Source organism: Nannospalax galili, unplaced genomic scaffold, assembly GCF_000622305.1.
Source record: "Nannospalax galili isolate Female #2095 unplaced genomic scaffold, S.galili_v1.0 scaffold525, whole genome shotgun sequence".
Classification (NCBI taxonomy): domain Eukaryota; kingdom Metazoa; phylum Chordata; class Mammalia; order Rodentia; family Spalacidae; genus Nannospalax; species Nannospalax galili.
The window spans coordinates 245,346-258,203 of NW_008353937.1; the positions used below are offsets into that span (position 1 = coordinate 245,346).

The window sequence follows — 12,858 nt, forward strand, 5'->3', positions numbered from 1 at the left end:
CTTTCACAATACCACAGAAACAGAGGGATGGCAAGATGGCCAAGGGCATTGGCTCTCTCTCCCTCTCTCTCTCTCCTCTCTCTGAGACAATGAAGATGTAGCTATCAACATAACTAGTGGTATTTGCATATGTCTGTGGATATGCCCAAACTACCTCCCCACCTCTCTCTCCTCTGTTTCTGTCTGGTCTCCAGCATCTCAATATGTAGCCTAGGCTAGCCTGAATTCATGGCACCCCACCCCCTTCTCAGCTTCCCAGATGCAGGGCTTACAGACAGGCACCACCACACCCAGCAAATTACGCACTTTAAAATAGGTGACTTGCAAAGCATGTAAGGTCTATCCAGTACACCTCTAAAAATTAAAAAGAAAAAAAAATCCAAGACGCAAAATCCAAATTGAGAAAGTTTCATACACAACTACATAAGACTCAAAAATGCACATGGAAGCTTTCTAGTACTTGGGAGGCTGGGATTGAAAGTTCAGACTAGCCTGGGTTGGAGAGAGAGAGAGAGAGAGAGAGAGAGAGAGAGAGAGAGAGGAAATACCTGCCCCGGATGCCAAGAAGCACGCTGCCCTCCATGTATGCCCATCCACGTGTGCCCAGAAGGGCAGTGACACAGTTAATGGATAAAGGACATGCAGAAGGAGGCCACGAAGAGATGTGCCAAGGCAGGATGGGGGGGGCAGGACAGACAGCCTCATCGCCCTTATTATGAAGGCTACAACATGGGTACCAAAGTACACCCAGTGAATGACGCAGTGAGAGAGGCCTGAGGGAGGGGCAGCCTCAGTGCTGCCCCTTGGAGCACAATCGGTGGGACTCTGGAGTACGCCTAAAGTTTGGCCCACTGCTGGCTCTGCAGTGTCCTCCAGACACCTGTGGCTCCTAGTGGGCACTGCTTTGGGGCAGACCTTCAGGAGAGGGGCTGGCGAGGGCCTGATGAGTGGTCTGGGTGTTGAGTGTGGGGTGATAAAGGTTTAATGGCTTCTCCTGGAAGGAGCCACTGTAGCAACGAGGGCTGGGGTTGGGCTAGGGTGGGTCATGATCTCAGGGACAGTGAGACTGTGGAGGGCTGGGTCTAGTTCCACTGAGTCTGAGCACTGTCCTTCTAGAAACATCTCCATGAAGCTTGGCTGGTGGATGCAAAGGATGAGTAGAGAGATGGCCACTGCCCCCTTTCCAGTGTAAACTGTCCACGTCTAACTCTCAGGACCCTGGCAGCCGGTGCATATTTGTAGCCTTCTGGACAGGCACAGGAGAAACAGGGCACAGTGACCTCTTTCCAGGGCACCACTCTGGTGCTATTTGTGCACCCACTTCCTTTTCAGTGTGGAAACGTTGATTTAAAAATCACCTGTCTGCCCTCCTGGATGCCCTTCAGAGGAGGGCAGGAGAGCCAGAGCCCAGGCCTGGATACCCTTTGGCCTTCCTGGATTCAGCAGAGACTGGCTGCAGGAGGCGGGCCCTGGCCAGCTGAGGAGGGAGGCCGTGGGTATTGTTCCCACAGGGGAGCACTCTGAGTTGATGATGAGCATGGCCAGCATAACCTTGAAGGGCCGTGAGTGGGAGACACTGCCATACAAGTTCACAAATTGCCCCACCATGACGAATGCCCCTCCTGCGGTCAGAGGACTCGTTCAAAAGCCACGGTGCTCGCGGGATATATAAGATGCTCCTGAAAAGACGGCGTGAGAAGATGGAGGAGCCACAACGCTCAGGGCAGACAGAGAAGGCAAAGGCAGAGCTTCCCGGGGCTCAGGAGAACATCCATCCATACCTCTCACCAAGGCTGGTCGAGGGCCCAGGAGCTGGAGACCAACATTCACTTTCCATGACGTCCCAGAACCAAGGGTCTGTTGGCGATCTCCATCACCTGGAGGCAAAGGCAGACGGTGGTAAAAGCACCTCCCTGCCATGGGACACTCAGAATGTAGGCACACCTCTGGTCCAGCACACTGTAAGAATCCATTTCATTCGTGCTATGGTCAGTGCTCTTCAGGAGTCCCAGAAGGAGCCACTCACAGCTGGACATCAGGACAGCACTTAGGCTGACAGTGTCTCACCTCTGGTAGCCCTGAGGACATAGGAAGGGACGATTCAATTGCCCCCATTATCCCTGGTGATGAAGTGTCCACTAGAGTAAGGCCTTGAGGACAAATTTGCACTTCATTAGTAAGGCAGGAAAAGAGACTGCTGAATCTGGGGACAGTCTTCAGCAAACCTGAAGTGCCAGAGGAGATGTGACAAACTAGGGATTTGATTAGCACAGGTACCGGTGGCAGAAAAGGAAGACAGAGTGGAGGTCATGGGAGACCCAAGACGCCTGGCTCACTTGCAGGTGGATGAGGTCATTCAAGCCCAACAACCCAAGAGTCAGGGGGGCCCAGGGACAGAGAACAGCCCCCAGCTGATACAAGCAAGGAGACAGGGATCAGACCTTCAGCCACAAGGACCTGGCTTCTGCCAGTACCCCAAGGAGCCTGCACACTGCTCAAGTCCAGCCAGGTCCATACCTTGACTTGGGCTTGTAAGAATCCTTGGGCCCGGAGCCCAGCTCAGCCTACAGCCAGAAAGACAGCCGTGATGTGCTGGGCAATTTGTTACTTAGCAACTGAAGGTGTGTGGCTGGCAGGCCCTGCTGACCAAGCAGTGGGATAAAGAGGAGGTGGGGGCCTCCGACACGCAGCAAGAGGAATCCTCCAGCCCCGTGCCAGTCCGGAAGCTTCTCCTTTCACAGCTGAGCCTTGAGATGACCTTGGCTTAGCCAATACCTTAGCCACAGCCTGGTACCGCCCTGGAGCAGAGTAAGGCTGTGCCCAAACTCTGGCCCACAGCAATGTATGAAATCTGTGGATGACTGTGGAACACTGACTGACCGGAGAACGCTAGATGACCCAAGCCATGAGGCAGAGGGAGGCCCTGGGCACCCAACTGGGCCCTCTGACCCAATGAACTCTCAGCACAGAAACACAGGAGTCAGGGTGGCCTCTCCTGGTGCCTGCCTTCACCCCAAGAGAGTCAACTATTTCCTCCAACCTGGAGTGAGGGGGCATGCACAAGACCTGGAGAGGGTCACCACTGCGGAATCCCAGTGTACCCAGAAAATAAGCCACTGTAAGGTGCGGGGGAGGGACGGCGGGGAGATCTCACCCCTGGATCACTGTTCCAGCCTAAATTCTAGCTGTTAGTCCTCAGAAGAGGACACACAATGTCCTAGTTTAGCAGCAGTGTTGTGGGGGCCCTCTATAGTCACTCTCTGAGACCAATCCCAGACATATGAGCCTTGACCCTGGTCACATACTGAGCCCTAATCCTAGTCACACACTAATTTCTCAACCTGTCACACTCTGAGCCTGATCCTGGACACATACTAACCCCTAATCAAACACTGAGCCTTGCCCCTGTTTACAAACTGAGTGCTCCCTGGTCATACCCTGAGCCCTGGTCCTGCTCACATCTTGAGTCCTGACCCTGGCCATACTCTAAGCCCTAATTCTAGTCATACGCGAACCTGTCACCTTAACCATACATTAAACCTGGATCCTGGGTACAGAGGCCTCCCTGATCAGGAATCTTGGTCACCCTCTGTGACCTGACCCAGGTTATACTCTGAGCCCTGACAGGTCACACTCTAAGCCCTGATCCCAGCCACATTCTGAGCCCTAACCCTGGTCACAGGCTAAGCCTTGTCCCAGTCACAGGCTGAGTCCTGATCCTAGTAACACCTTGAGGTCACACTCTGAGAACTGACCTGCTCACAATTCTAAGTCTGGACACAGATCACACTTTGAGCCCTAACCCTGGTCACATTCTGAGCCTTAACCCTACTTGCAGGCTGAGCCCTGACCCAGGTCACACTTGAACTCTGACATAGGTCACATTCTGAGCCCTGATCCTGGTTACAAACTGAATCTACTCTGGTCACCTATTGAGCTCTGACTTTGCTCATACACTAAGCCCTGACCCAAGTCACATTCTGAACCCTGACCCTAGTCATACTCTGAGCCCTGACCCAGATCACACTTGACCTCTGACACAGGTCACATTCTGAGCCCTGATCCTGCTCACTGAGTCTTGATTCCGTTCACACTCTGAGCCCTGATCCTTGGCACTGGCTGTACCCTGATCCTGGTAACAACCTGAGCCCTGATCCTCATTACCTTCTGAGTCCTGACCCAGGTCACACTCTGAGCCTCGACCCTGTTCATACCTGAGCTCTAATCCGGAGGTTCCTGGAACTGAGAAGGGAAGGGTGTGGGCTGAGAAGCACAGGCCTCCCAGACAAAGCCAGCCCAGAGCCTGGCTGGGCCACATTCCTCCCCGCCCCAAGATGGGAGCTGCCCAGGTGCAGAAAGACTATGCAAAAGGTGCAGCCCAAGCTCTCCAGTGGAAAGTCTCCGAGGAGTGGCACCTAAGGGCCGGGCATACATATTCCAGGGGGTAGGGTAGAGGCAGAGCCCCTGGGTCTGAGAACAAGAAGGAGCTGAGTGGGGTTGGGCATGGTGGAGAAATTGGGTTAGACCTGGGTGTGAGGTGGGCCGTCTAATCCAGTTAGCTTCAGCACACCCAAGCCCACTGCTGCATGGTCATGGTCATGCAAGGCGACTGACTTGCAAAATTGGGCAGGCTTGGGATGCTACCTGGCTTGCTAGGTGACCTGGCCCGAGTCAGTTAGCTTCTGTTATTATCCATAATAAAATTAGTGCTCTCCCTCCAGAGCTGTTATGAGGAAGAACTGAGTCTGACTCACGCTGGGCGGGGGAAGCCTGGGCCCGCACAGTGCTCTGCCCAGTACTCAGGTGAAAGAGACTCTCCCACGCTGGGGGAAGCCTGACCCCAGTGGAGCTGCCTGGCAGGAAAGCTCTGGGACCAGAAAAGGACCATGGACCCGAGTGGAGGGGTAGAGCAAAGCCAGGATGGGACAGGGGTTTTGGTGCCCCACCTGTGGAGTAGACCCCCTGTGAGGCCCTACAACTCTGTAGCCTTGACAATCAGCAAAAAGGCAGGCAGCTGTGCCCTCCCCCACACTTCTGCACCCCACCCCTGAGCAGTGAGACTTGAAAGGAGGTGATAGGGTACTCTGGAGAGATGCCTGTGGGGAAGTAGGGAACCCAGGCACAGGGTCCTGTCTAAGCCTGGAGAAAGGACCCCACCACTTCCTTTCCTCTACCTTCCTGTTCTTCAGTGGAGGGAGGTAAATGGCCCCAGGGAAGTCCTGTTTGAGAACAACCCAGGGCCCTTAGAGACCAAGGTGTACAGACCAGCAGGGAGTGGATGGCTCTCCAGGGGACATGGAAAAGTGTTCCTAAAGTAACCCTAGGCCCCCCTGGCTTCACCCTTCCTCCAGGACTGTTCCTGTTGACCAAGCAAGTTCTGTCTTTGTTCCTTAGGCCTCTGAGCAAACTCTGGGCTGGTTGTCAGTGGCAATTCGGCTCCGAGCCCTCACTCCACCCCGTGCTGACCACCTCAGAACAGCTGGGAGGGGGACAAGGTCATGTTGGGGAGATTCCAGCCCAGCGATGCCAGGCTACAACTCTGCTCTGGAGACAGGAGCAGAGCACAAGGCAAAGGGTCTTTGAGACAGCCAGAGGTGGGCAGGAGAGACCCCAAGCCTCATCGTACCATTCCATACACCTTGGGGGCCTCTGGCCTGTCCCTTCCAGCGGGGAGGGGTAAGGAGGAGCCTGGAAAGTTCCCCTGGTCAGGAGCTGCACCGAAGAGGTGGAAGGGCCCTCAGTGGGATGGGGGAGCTGCCCCAAATTCAGAGGAAAGAGTTCATGAAGGGGCAGAGCACTAGCCTTGAGTGGTGGAGGGAGGACAAACAGGTTGAGAGGGACTTGGCAGGGTCCAGAAGGGGTGGTTGTGGGGGAAGTACCCTAGAGAATGGGGTGCCAATGAGGAGGCGGAGTAGGGCTGGGGTGGGGTCTCCATATGTCCGCCCTCCAGAAATCAGATCCCTGCTAATCTGCTCAGCCAACCGGTCAGACCACCACACCTGGCATCCCCACCAGGCAGGTCAGAGTGAGCATTGGGACCATGCAGGGGACCTGGGCTGTGCTGGTACTGGTATTGACCACCTGTGGGGAACTTGGTGAGCATGGGGACACATGGGGGGGGCTGCAGGGTCTGTGCTCCCCAGGACTGTCACACACTGCTCTCAGAGAGAGCACCTCATGGTGGAGGAGTTTCAGAGAGGGGGTGGAGAAAGAGGGCAGAGCTGGGACTGGCCAGGTAGGCAGAGGCTGGAGCCAAAGCCCCAGGCACCGGATGGGGGCCGCAGGATATTGGCACATCCCCCAGGGAAGGCCTTTGAGCTGGGGAGGAAGAAGGCCTGGGAGGCTGGGGCGGCAGGTCTGGGGGTACAAATGGAGCTGGGGAACTGGGAAGGAGACCCAGAACTATCCAGATGGGTGACTACTGAACTTGGGATTTGAGAGAACAAGTGGGGTCCACATGACGCTGACACTCAACCACCTAGGAGATCAGTGGTAGCCAGGTGGTGCTGAACATATTCTAGAGGAAGAGATTGAGTCAGTCAGCAGAGGCCCTACCTGGTCACAAAGGCAGGTAGCCTCCCTGTATGTCTGGGTTGCTTGGATCAGTTAGGGCCAGCCAGGCACACTGGGGCTCTTGGATTGGAACTGGGATGCAAGAAAAAGCACTCACAGCCAGACCTCACATCTGGACACTTCCATTTGGGGAGAACACCTTTGCAAAGTTGGCATGAGTGAGTTCCCAGGCACAGCTCCCACCCTGTGCTCCGAGGATCTACTTGCCTTATCCCAGGGTGCTCTGCTGGTCAGGAAGTAGAGGGGCACCTCCCTAACCATGTCCACTCAGGACCCTCCCTATCCCGTAGGGCCTGCGGCCGTGGAGAAGCCCTAGCTTCTGCCTTTCTGTGTTTTCTGACAGACATTCCAACCAGCTGCCCCCATCCTGGCCCCCAAGTTGAGCCTCTTAATCCAGGGGCACAGTCTGACTCAGGAACCTGGGGTTCCATCATAGCACTGCCAGACCCCAGTTCAATACTCCTGGTGTCTTCCTTGAGCTTGGCCAGTGGGTGGACGGCTGGCCCCTAGCTAGTGTCCTTTTCCCCCTCCTACTGGGCCACTGGGCCAGGCAGCTCCTGCAGACTGTCTCTGGGCTTTAGGTGGAGCGAGGCCTGGTCATTGCCCTTCATTACTCTCTTCCAGCCGTGACTTTACAGTGTTACACCTGTCAGGATCCTGTGAGTGTGTCTAGCTGTGTCACCATCACCACCTGCAGTGTCAATGAAACCATGTGCAAGACCACACTCTATTCCCAGGAGATTGGTCAGTAGATGCTGGTGGGGCAGGGCTGGGGTCCAGGTCACAGGCCCCTCCAGACAGTCAGTTGATCTTCCCGGGTCAGTTGATCTTCTACACAGGCTGTAGCCATCGTTTCAAAAAGGAGGCTTTCTCTCCCAGCAGTTAGATCGCCCTCCTTTCCCTTCCCCTCCCCTTTGCGAGGAGAGGCCTGTCACTTGGGAGTCTCTAGGAAGGGCTGGCTAGCTTATAGCTTGGGTTTTATGCTATGCATTATGTACAAATTGCTCCACAGCCAAGTGCAAGATGCCGTAGGCACTCAGTGATCTTGGTGAAAGGGGGAACCTAGGCCACTGGTGTGGGCGATCCCAGAGTAGGTGCCCCAGGACCTGGGCATGAAGACAGTAAAGAACCAGCCCCTTTGGCTGACAGTTTCTGTGTCCCGCAGTGTTCCCTGTCCTTGGGGACTCCACAGTGACCAAGTCTTGCGCCAGCAAGTGTGAGCCTTCAGACGTGGATGGCATTGGCCTAACCCGGCCGGTGTCCTGCTGCGATGCTGACCTGTGTAACGCGGATGGGGCACCCGCCCTGGGCAGCCCTGCTGGCCTCGCTCTCGCCCTGGCACTTAACTTCCTGTTGGGTCTCCTGGTATAAAGCCATGCCTACCCAGCCTTGTCCCTACCTCTCCCTGTCCTTTATCCTGCCTCTGCCCCTGACAGCCCGGTCCCCCAATGCCTTGAAGAAGTACAGTGGCCACCTGCATCAGTGTCCTGAGTCTCCTTTCTGGGTAGCAACCTGCCCTGCAGGGTATAGAGAAGGGTCTTCCTGTTGTGTCTCTGAATCCTTCCCCATCCTGTCTGCCTGTCCTGTCTTGTATGCTGGACTGAAGTGTCACCTTATAAGCCAGGACAGTCACCAGGCCTGGAACACCCATCCAGACCAGGTGATCACTCCACTTTGGGTCTTGGGGCCTGTGGGGAGCCTGACAAGTGGGCAGAGGCTGGACTAGAGGAACAGACCACTGAGCAGGACCCCTCCCCCATTCTGGCACCTGCCTCTCCTCCTTGACTGGCAGCCCTGCCCCAGACTTCTTGCCTCACTCTCCCTCCCTGTTCTGTGCCTCTGAGTCAGCCCTTCATCCAGCTGGTGGCACTTCCAGCCAATCTGAAATCAGCATTGTGACCTTCCTTCCAGCATTGCCCCAGCCCATGACTCTAGATCCAGGGGCCTGACCCTTGGTCATCATCCCCAAGGGTTCCTGGCTCCTGGATGGAGGGCAGCTGTGCCCCTGAGCAAGGGTCCCATGACCAGGTGCCACTGAAGACTCCTCTTGCCTGGAGAAGAAGATTGAAGATCTGGGAGGCCCCCTGTCCCTGGGTCCTGGGAGCTCTCCACCTGTCTTCTGTTGGGCCCTTTGATCCTGGGCCAGCTCCTGAGGTAGCCTCCCAGCAGTGAGCCTCTCCACCTGTCTTGGAGCACAACCGGTCCCAAGCATGAATACTGTCTGTCTGGAAGCAGAATGAGGGCAGACTTCCAGAATGGAGGTGACTAGAGGCTGGGATTCCCACGATATCTTGGGCATTCCTGTCCAGAGCTGTGATTCTGACTTTGTCAACAGGAAGACATGGTCCTACCGTCACATCGCACCCTCCTACTGACCTTTTCTTGTGCCACACGAGCACCTTATAAATGCATAGACACTTCACAGACCTAAACAGAGGCTGAGAACAAAACCTACTGTGACTGGAGATGTGGCTCAGTCTATGAGCAGGAAGCGGGGCTCTGAAAGCAAAGATTAGTTTTATCTGCGACCAGGGCTCAGCATATGGCACTTGGGTTCCATCTGGGGCATGTGCCCAGGCATAGGCCATGTAGAGGCCTTAAAATTCTTTGACTTACTGACTTTGACCTCTCTTCTGAGGATTTATCCCTGTCTTGGGTCCAGCTAAATCCGAGTCCTTCAGCCAGGGCCCTCCCCGACTCACTGGTCAGAAAGTGAGGTACTTTGGCAGGGACCCATCCTGGCCCCAGGCCTTACCAATGTGGCAAACCAAGCAGGTCCACAACCCGTAGAAAACAGACAGGGTGGGATTAGCCTTGTGGAAGAGAGAAGTCAGTGGCCTCTGACTTCAACTGCCAGTCCCAGGCAGAGAAGAACTGAGTTCATTGCCTGGTGGTCCACTCCAGCCCAGGGCTGACTGATACAGTTAGCTCTGCCCATCTTCTGAGGCCTGCCACACCCCAACCCCATCACCTCAGGCCCTGAAATCAGAAGTAAAGAGACCCCCTTTCTGGTCTCCAGCCTTGCCTTTTCCAACTAACAGAGGGGGCAGGAATGAGCACCCAGGACCTGGGGGTAAGGATGCTTAGGTCTCAGGTAGAGGTAACAGAGCCCAGGGTTACTTGGAGAGCCTGCACCTGGAGCAGAGTGAGGCTGGATCCCAGCACCAGTCTCTGAGAGGAGCAGGGAGCCTGTGCATTCCCAGGGCCATGGCCTGTGCCTGCTTCAGGGCCTGGCATTCCACCCTGAGGGAGGGGTTGCTGGGGAAGTTGGGACACTCCTCTGGAGAAGGCAGCCATGTTGAAGCGGAACATGATGATGTGGCTCCCTGGGTTCAGCCATTGCCAGTGTCCCACTCCCCAACAACACTCCTGAGGAGCTCTTCCAACTGTCCCCACTGCCAACTCTTGCCTAAGCCCCCACCCAGTCTCCCTGTGGCAGCCACTTCCCACCTGTCTACCTCCTCCCACCACAGTCAGTCACCAGATCTGAGCAGGTCATTCAGCAGTCCAGGCCCCCAAGAGCCAAGCCCTGGACCTGGTTCACTGGTAATCACAGTGGTAGTATGACTGCCCCAGAGGTGTGGACATAGGGCCAGGAATGGGAAGGAGGTGTCACAGAGTTCAAACTCCCAAGAAAGAAAACCTAAGACACATTTGTCTGAGCAAACAGGAACTGTCTGAGAGGAAGTGGGCTCTTCAATCCTTGGATGTCCATGTCTGCAAAAGGCTGTAAGAAAAGCCATGTGTACCCTGGGGAGAGGTCAGTCTGTGTTCCAGGACAGTCTAGACTGGGTCATTGACAATAGCATCTTAGGTTTCCTAGGAAGACAAAACAACACCCCACCATCTTCAACTACCCATCTACCCACAAATCCCGCCTACTTATCCGTCTGCCCTTCCATTCATCCGTCTACCTCCCACACAGTCGTCATCCTCTCATCCATAGACTCTATCCTTCACAGATTTCCTATCCATCTTCTGTTCTCTATCCACTCTCCGTTAATCCATCCATCGTCTCATCTATACACCTACCTGTCCATCTAACTACAACCCATCCTTCCATCCATTTATCCTATGATCTATCATCCACTCATCCATTTACCCATCCATCCATCATTCATCCACCCATTTTTTGAGGCAGGATTCCATGCAGACCAGGCTGGCCTCAGACTCACTACGTAGGTGAGGATGACCTTGAATCCTCCTACCTCCACTTCCCAAGTGCCACCATGCCTAGCTCTATAGTCTACCCAGGCACTCATCCATCCATCTACTCACCCACCCCATCCATCTACCCTGTCATCTGTTCACTGTCTACCCATCCATCCACCATTCTTTCAACCATCCATCCATTCAACCATCACTCCATCTACCTACCTATAATTTTATCTTCCATTCATCCCTCTACCTACCCATACCATCCAACTCTTCATCCCATGATCCATCTATCCACCCATCCTCTATCCATCCCACCCTCCTCCAGCAAACGATCTCAAGAGTTAGCATAGACAGGTGTGGACTGGAATGTGGGGGTCTTAGAGCAGTGGAGAATATTCTTCCACTTGGGAAGCTGATGGCCCAGAAGGAAGGCAAGCAACCAAAGCTTTGCGTCCTGAATTTGCATTTTAGCCAGTGCCTCTATGTGGAGGGCTGGGTGAGAACTGGACAGTGGTCAGCTAGATGAGAGGGAACAGGCCAGGGTCATGGGTCCCGCTTGTATAACAGGTGGGGATTGTTGGGTGCCCGGACTGAATTGGAGAGGAACCTGGGGTCCCTGCACTGCTGTTGGGCAGGTGATGAGAGATTACGTGAGAGCATCCCATCCAAGCCTCTGTTGATTTCTGCAGACAGTCTTGCATGGCCTGGGCAGGTTTTACACACATTCCCTCATTTCAGCCTCCCAGAAACCCCAAGAGCTTAGGACAGTCACCTCAATTTAAAGACTAGATAGGCTCAGGAAGGAGAAATGGCTTTGCCCAGGGATACATCACAGCACCTGGGTCTGTGGAGTAGCTCTGTCTAAGGCTCAGAGAAGTGAGCATGCCCTCGATGCTATAAACTACCATAGACTTGGTCTCCCGGTTCTCCACCTGGGACCAGTGGGGAGGGTGTGGACTCTCACAAAGACAGCGCCAAACTAGGGCATAAAATGTCCCTCCCCGCTGCTGTTGCCCTAGACACAGTGCTGTCTTTGCACCTGCTAACTGAGGCTAGAGGTGTGGCATGTTCTGCCCACAGGCAGGCTGTGTGTGCCCTCTCCTGGCTGCCACTCCACCCAGCTCCCTCCCTGCCACCCTGACTTCTGAAGTTGTTTCTCCTTTCCAAGGCCATCTACTTCAAGAAGCTCAGGTCCTCGGCAGCACTGCTCATCAGCTCAGCACTCCTACCCGACCCCTGGGCTCCCAAGCATGAACTACAGTGGACAATCCTCTACCCAGTTTACAGATAAAAGGAGAGCAGTGAGTGCCTGGTGAACAAGCCTGGGTCACCCAGCAGGCCAGGACTAGTCTCAATTTACCAGGCTCCAGGCCCAGACTTTCCTCGACACCTCTCTCAACATTTGGGTGTGGTCTGTGGACAAAACCTCATTGGACCTGTAGTGTCCACAGTCCGTCCTTTGTAAACCATGCCCTCTCTTTACTTTCATACAAACCTTGTGCAACTGGCCTCAGCCCACAGTTCCAGCTCACTCTGCCCTAGCAACTCACTAACAAGAAACCAAAGTCTGGAGGGACAAAGGGGGGCACCCCAAGGCTACACATGGAGAGGGCTTTAAGACCAAGAGAAAAACTTGGGTCTCCTGGGTGCCCACTTTCTCACCTCCCATCCTGCCTCATGATCAGACCGTAAGTCTTCTGTTCCTCAGGAGGGTCCACCCACCAACCCTCCATAGAGCCACACACCCAGCCTTCCCGTCTGCCTATGCAATCACTCATCATCCAACACTTTTTAAGCCAAGTATTAGCTATTCACCCATCCATCTACCCACCCTCCAGCCAGCCTTGAAACCATCCATTCTTCCTGCATCCATCCATCTGCCCGTCCATTCACTCACAGCTTCCATCCGTCCACCCATCTACCCACCTGTTCAATCTTCCCTTCCTCCGTCCCTCCCTTCCTTCATCCGTGCACCCACTTACCCACCCACATGGCCACCTATTAGAACAGACAAACCAAGAAGACCATGACTAGGAAAGACTGTGGAGGAGGAAGGCATGGATGGTTCTTATGGCATAAGACTAGCCAGTGTGTCCACCTATGAGAGGCCCAGCACAGGAAAAGGCA

At 54.7% G+C, this 12,858-nt stretch overlaps 1 protein-coding gene across 1 annotated transcript; it reads left to right on the top strand.

The window, feature by feature from the left end:
- The first annotated feature begins 6,040 nt into the window (after nucleotides 1–6,040).
- On the top strand, nucleotides 6,041–7,944 carry Lypd2 (LY6/PLAUR domain containing 2). The gene is made up of 3 exons (XM_008851034.1): nucleotides 6,041–6,095; nucleotides 7,198–7,317; nucleotides 7,739–7,944. The coding sequence occupies exons 1-3, from the start codon at nucleotides 6,041–6,043 to the stop codon at nucleotides 7,942–7,944; spliced, it is 381 nt and encodes a 126-aa protein (XP_008849256.1).
- The last annotated feature ends 4,914 nt before the right edge of the window (nucleotides 7,945–12,858 follow it).

Excerpts from the sequence above, each read along its gene's own strand:
- Lypd2 (XM_008851034.1), top strand. The coding sequence starts at position 6,041 with ATGCAGGGGACCTGGGCTGTGCTGGTACTGGTATTGACCACCTGTGGG. Across the intron at positions 6,096-7,197 it reads GACCACCTGTGGGGAACTTG|CCGTGACTTTACAGTGTTAC; the intron begins GTGAGCATGGGG and ends ACTCTCTTCCAG. Across the intron at positions 7,318-7,738 it reads ACTCTATTCCCAGGAGATTG|TGTTCCCTGTCCTTGGGGAC; the intron begins GTCAGTAGATGC and ends TGTGTCCCGCAG.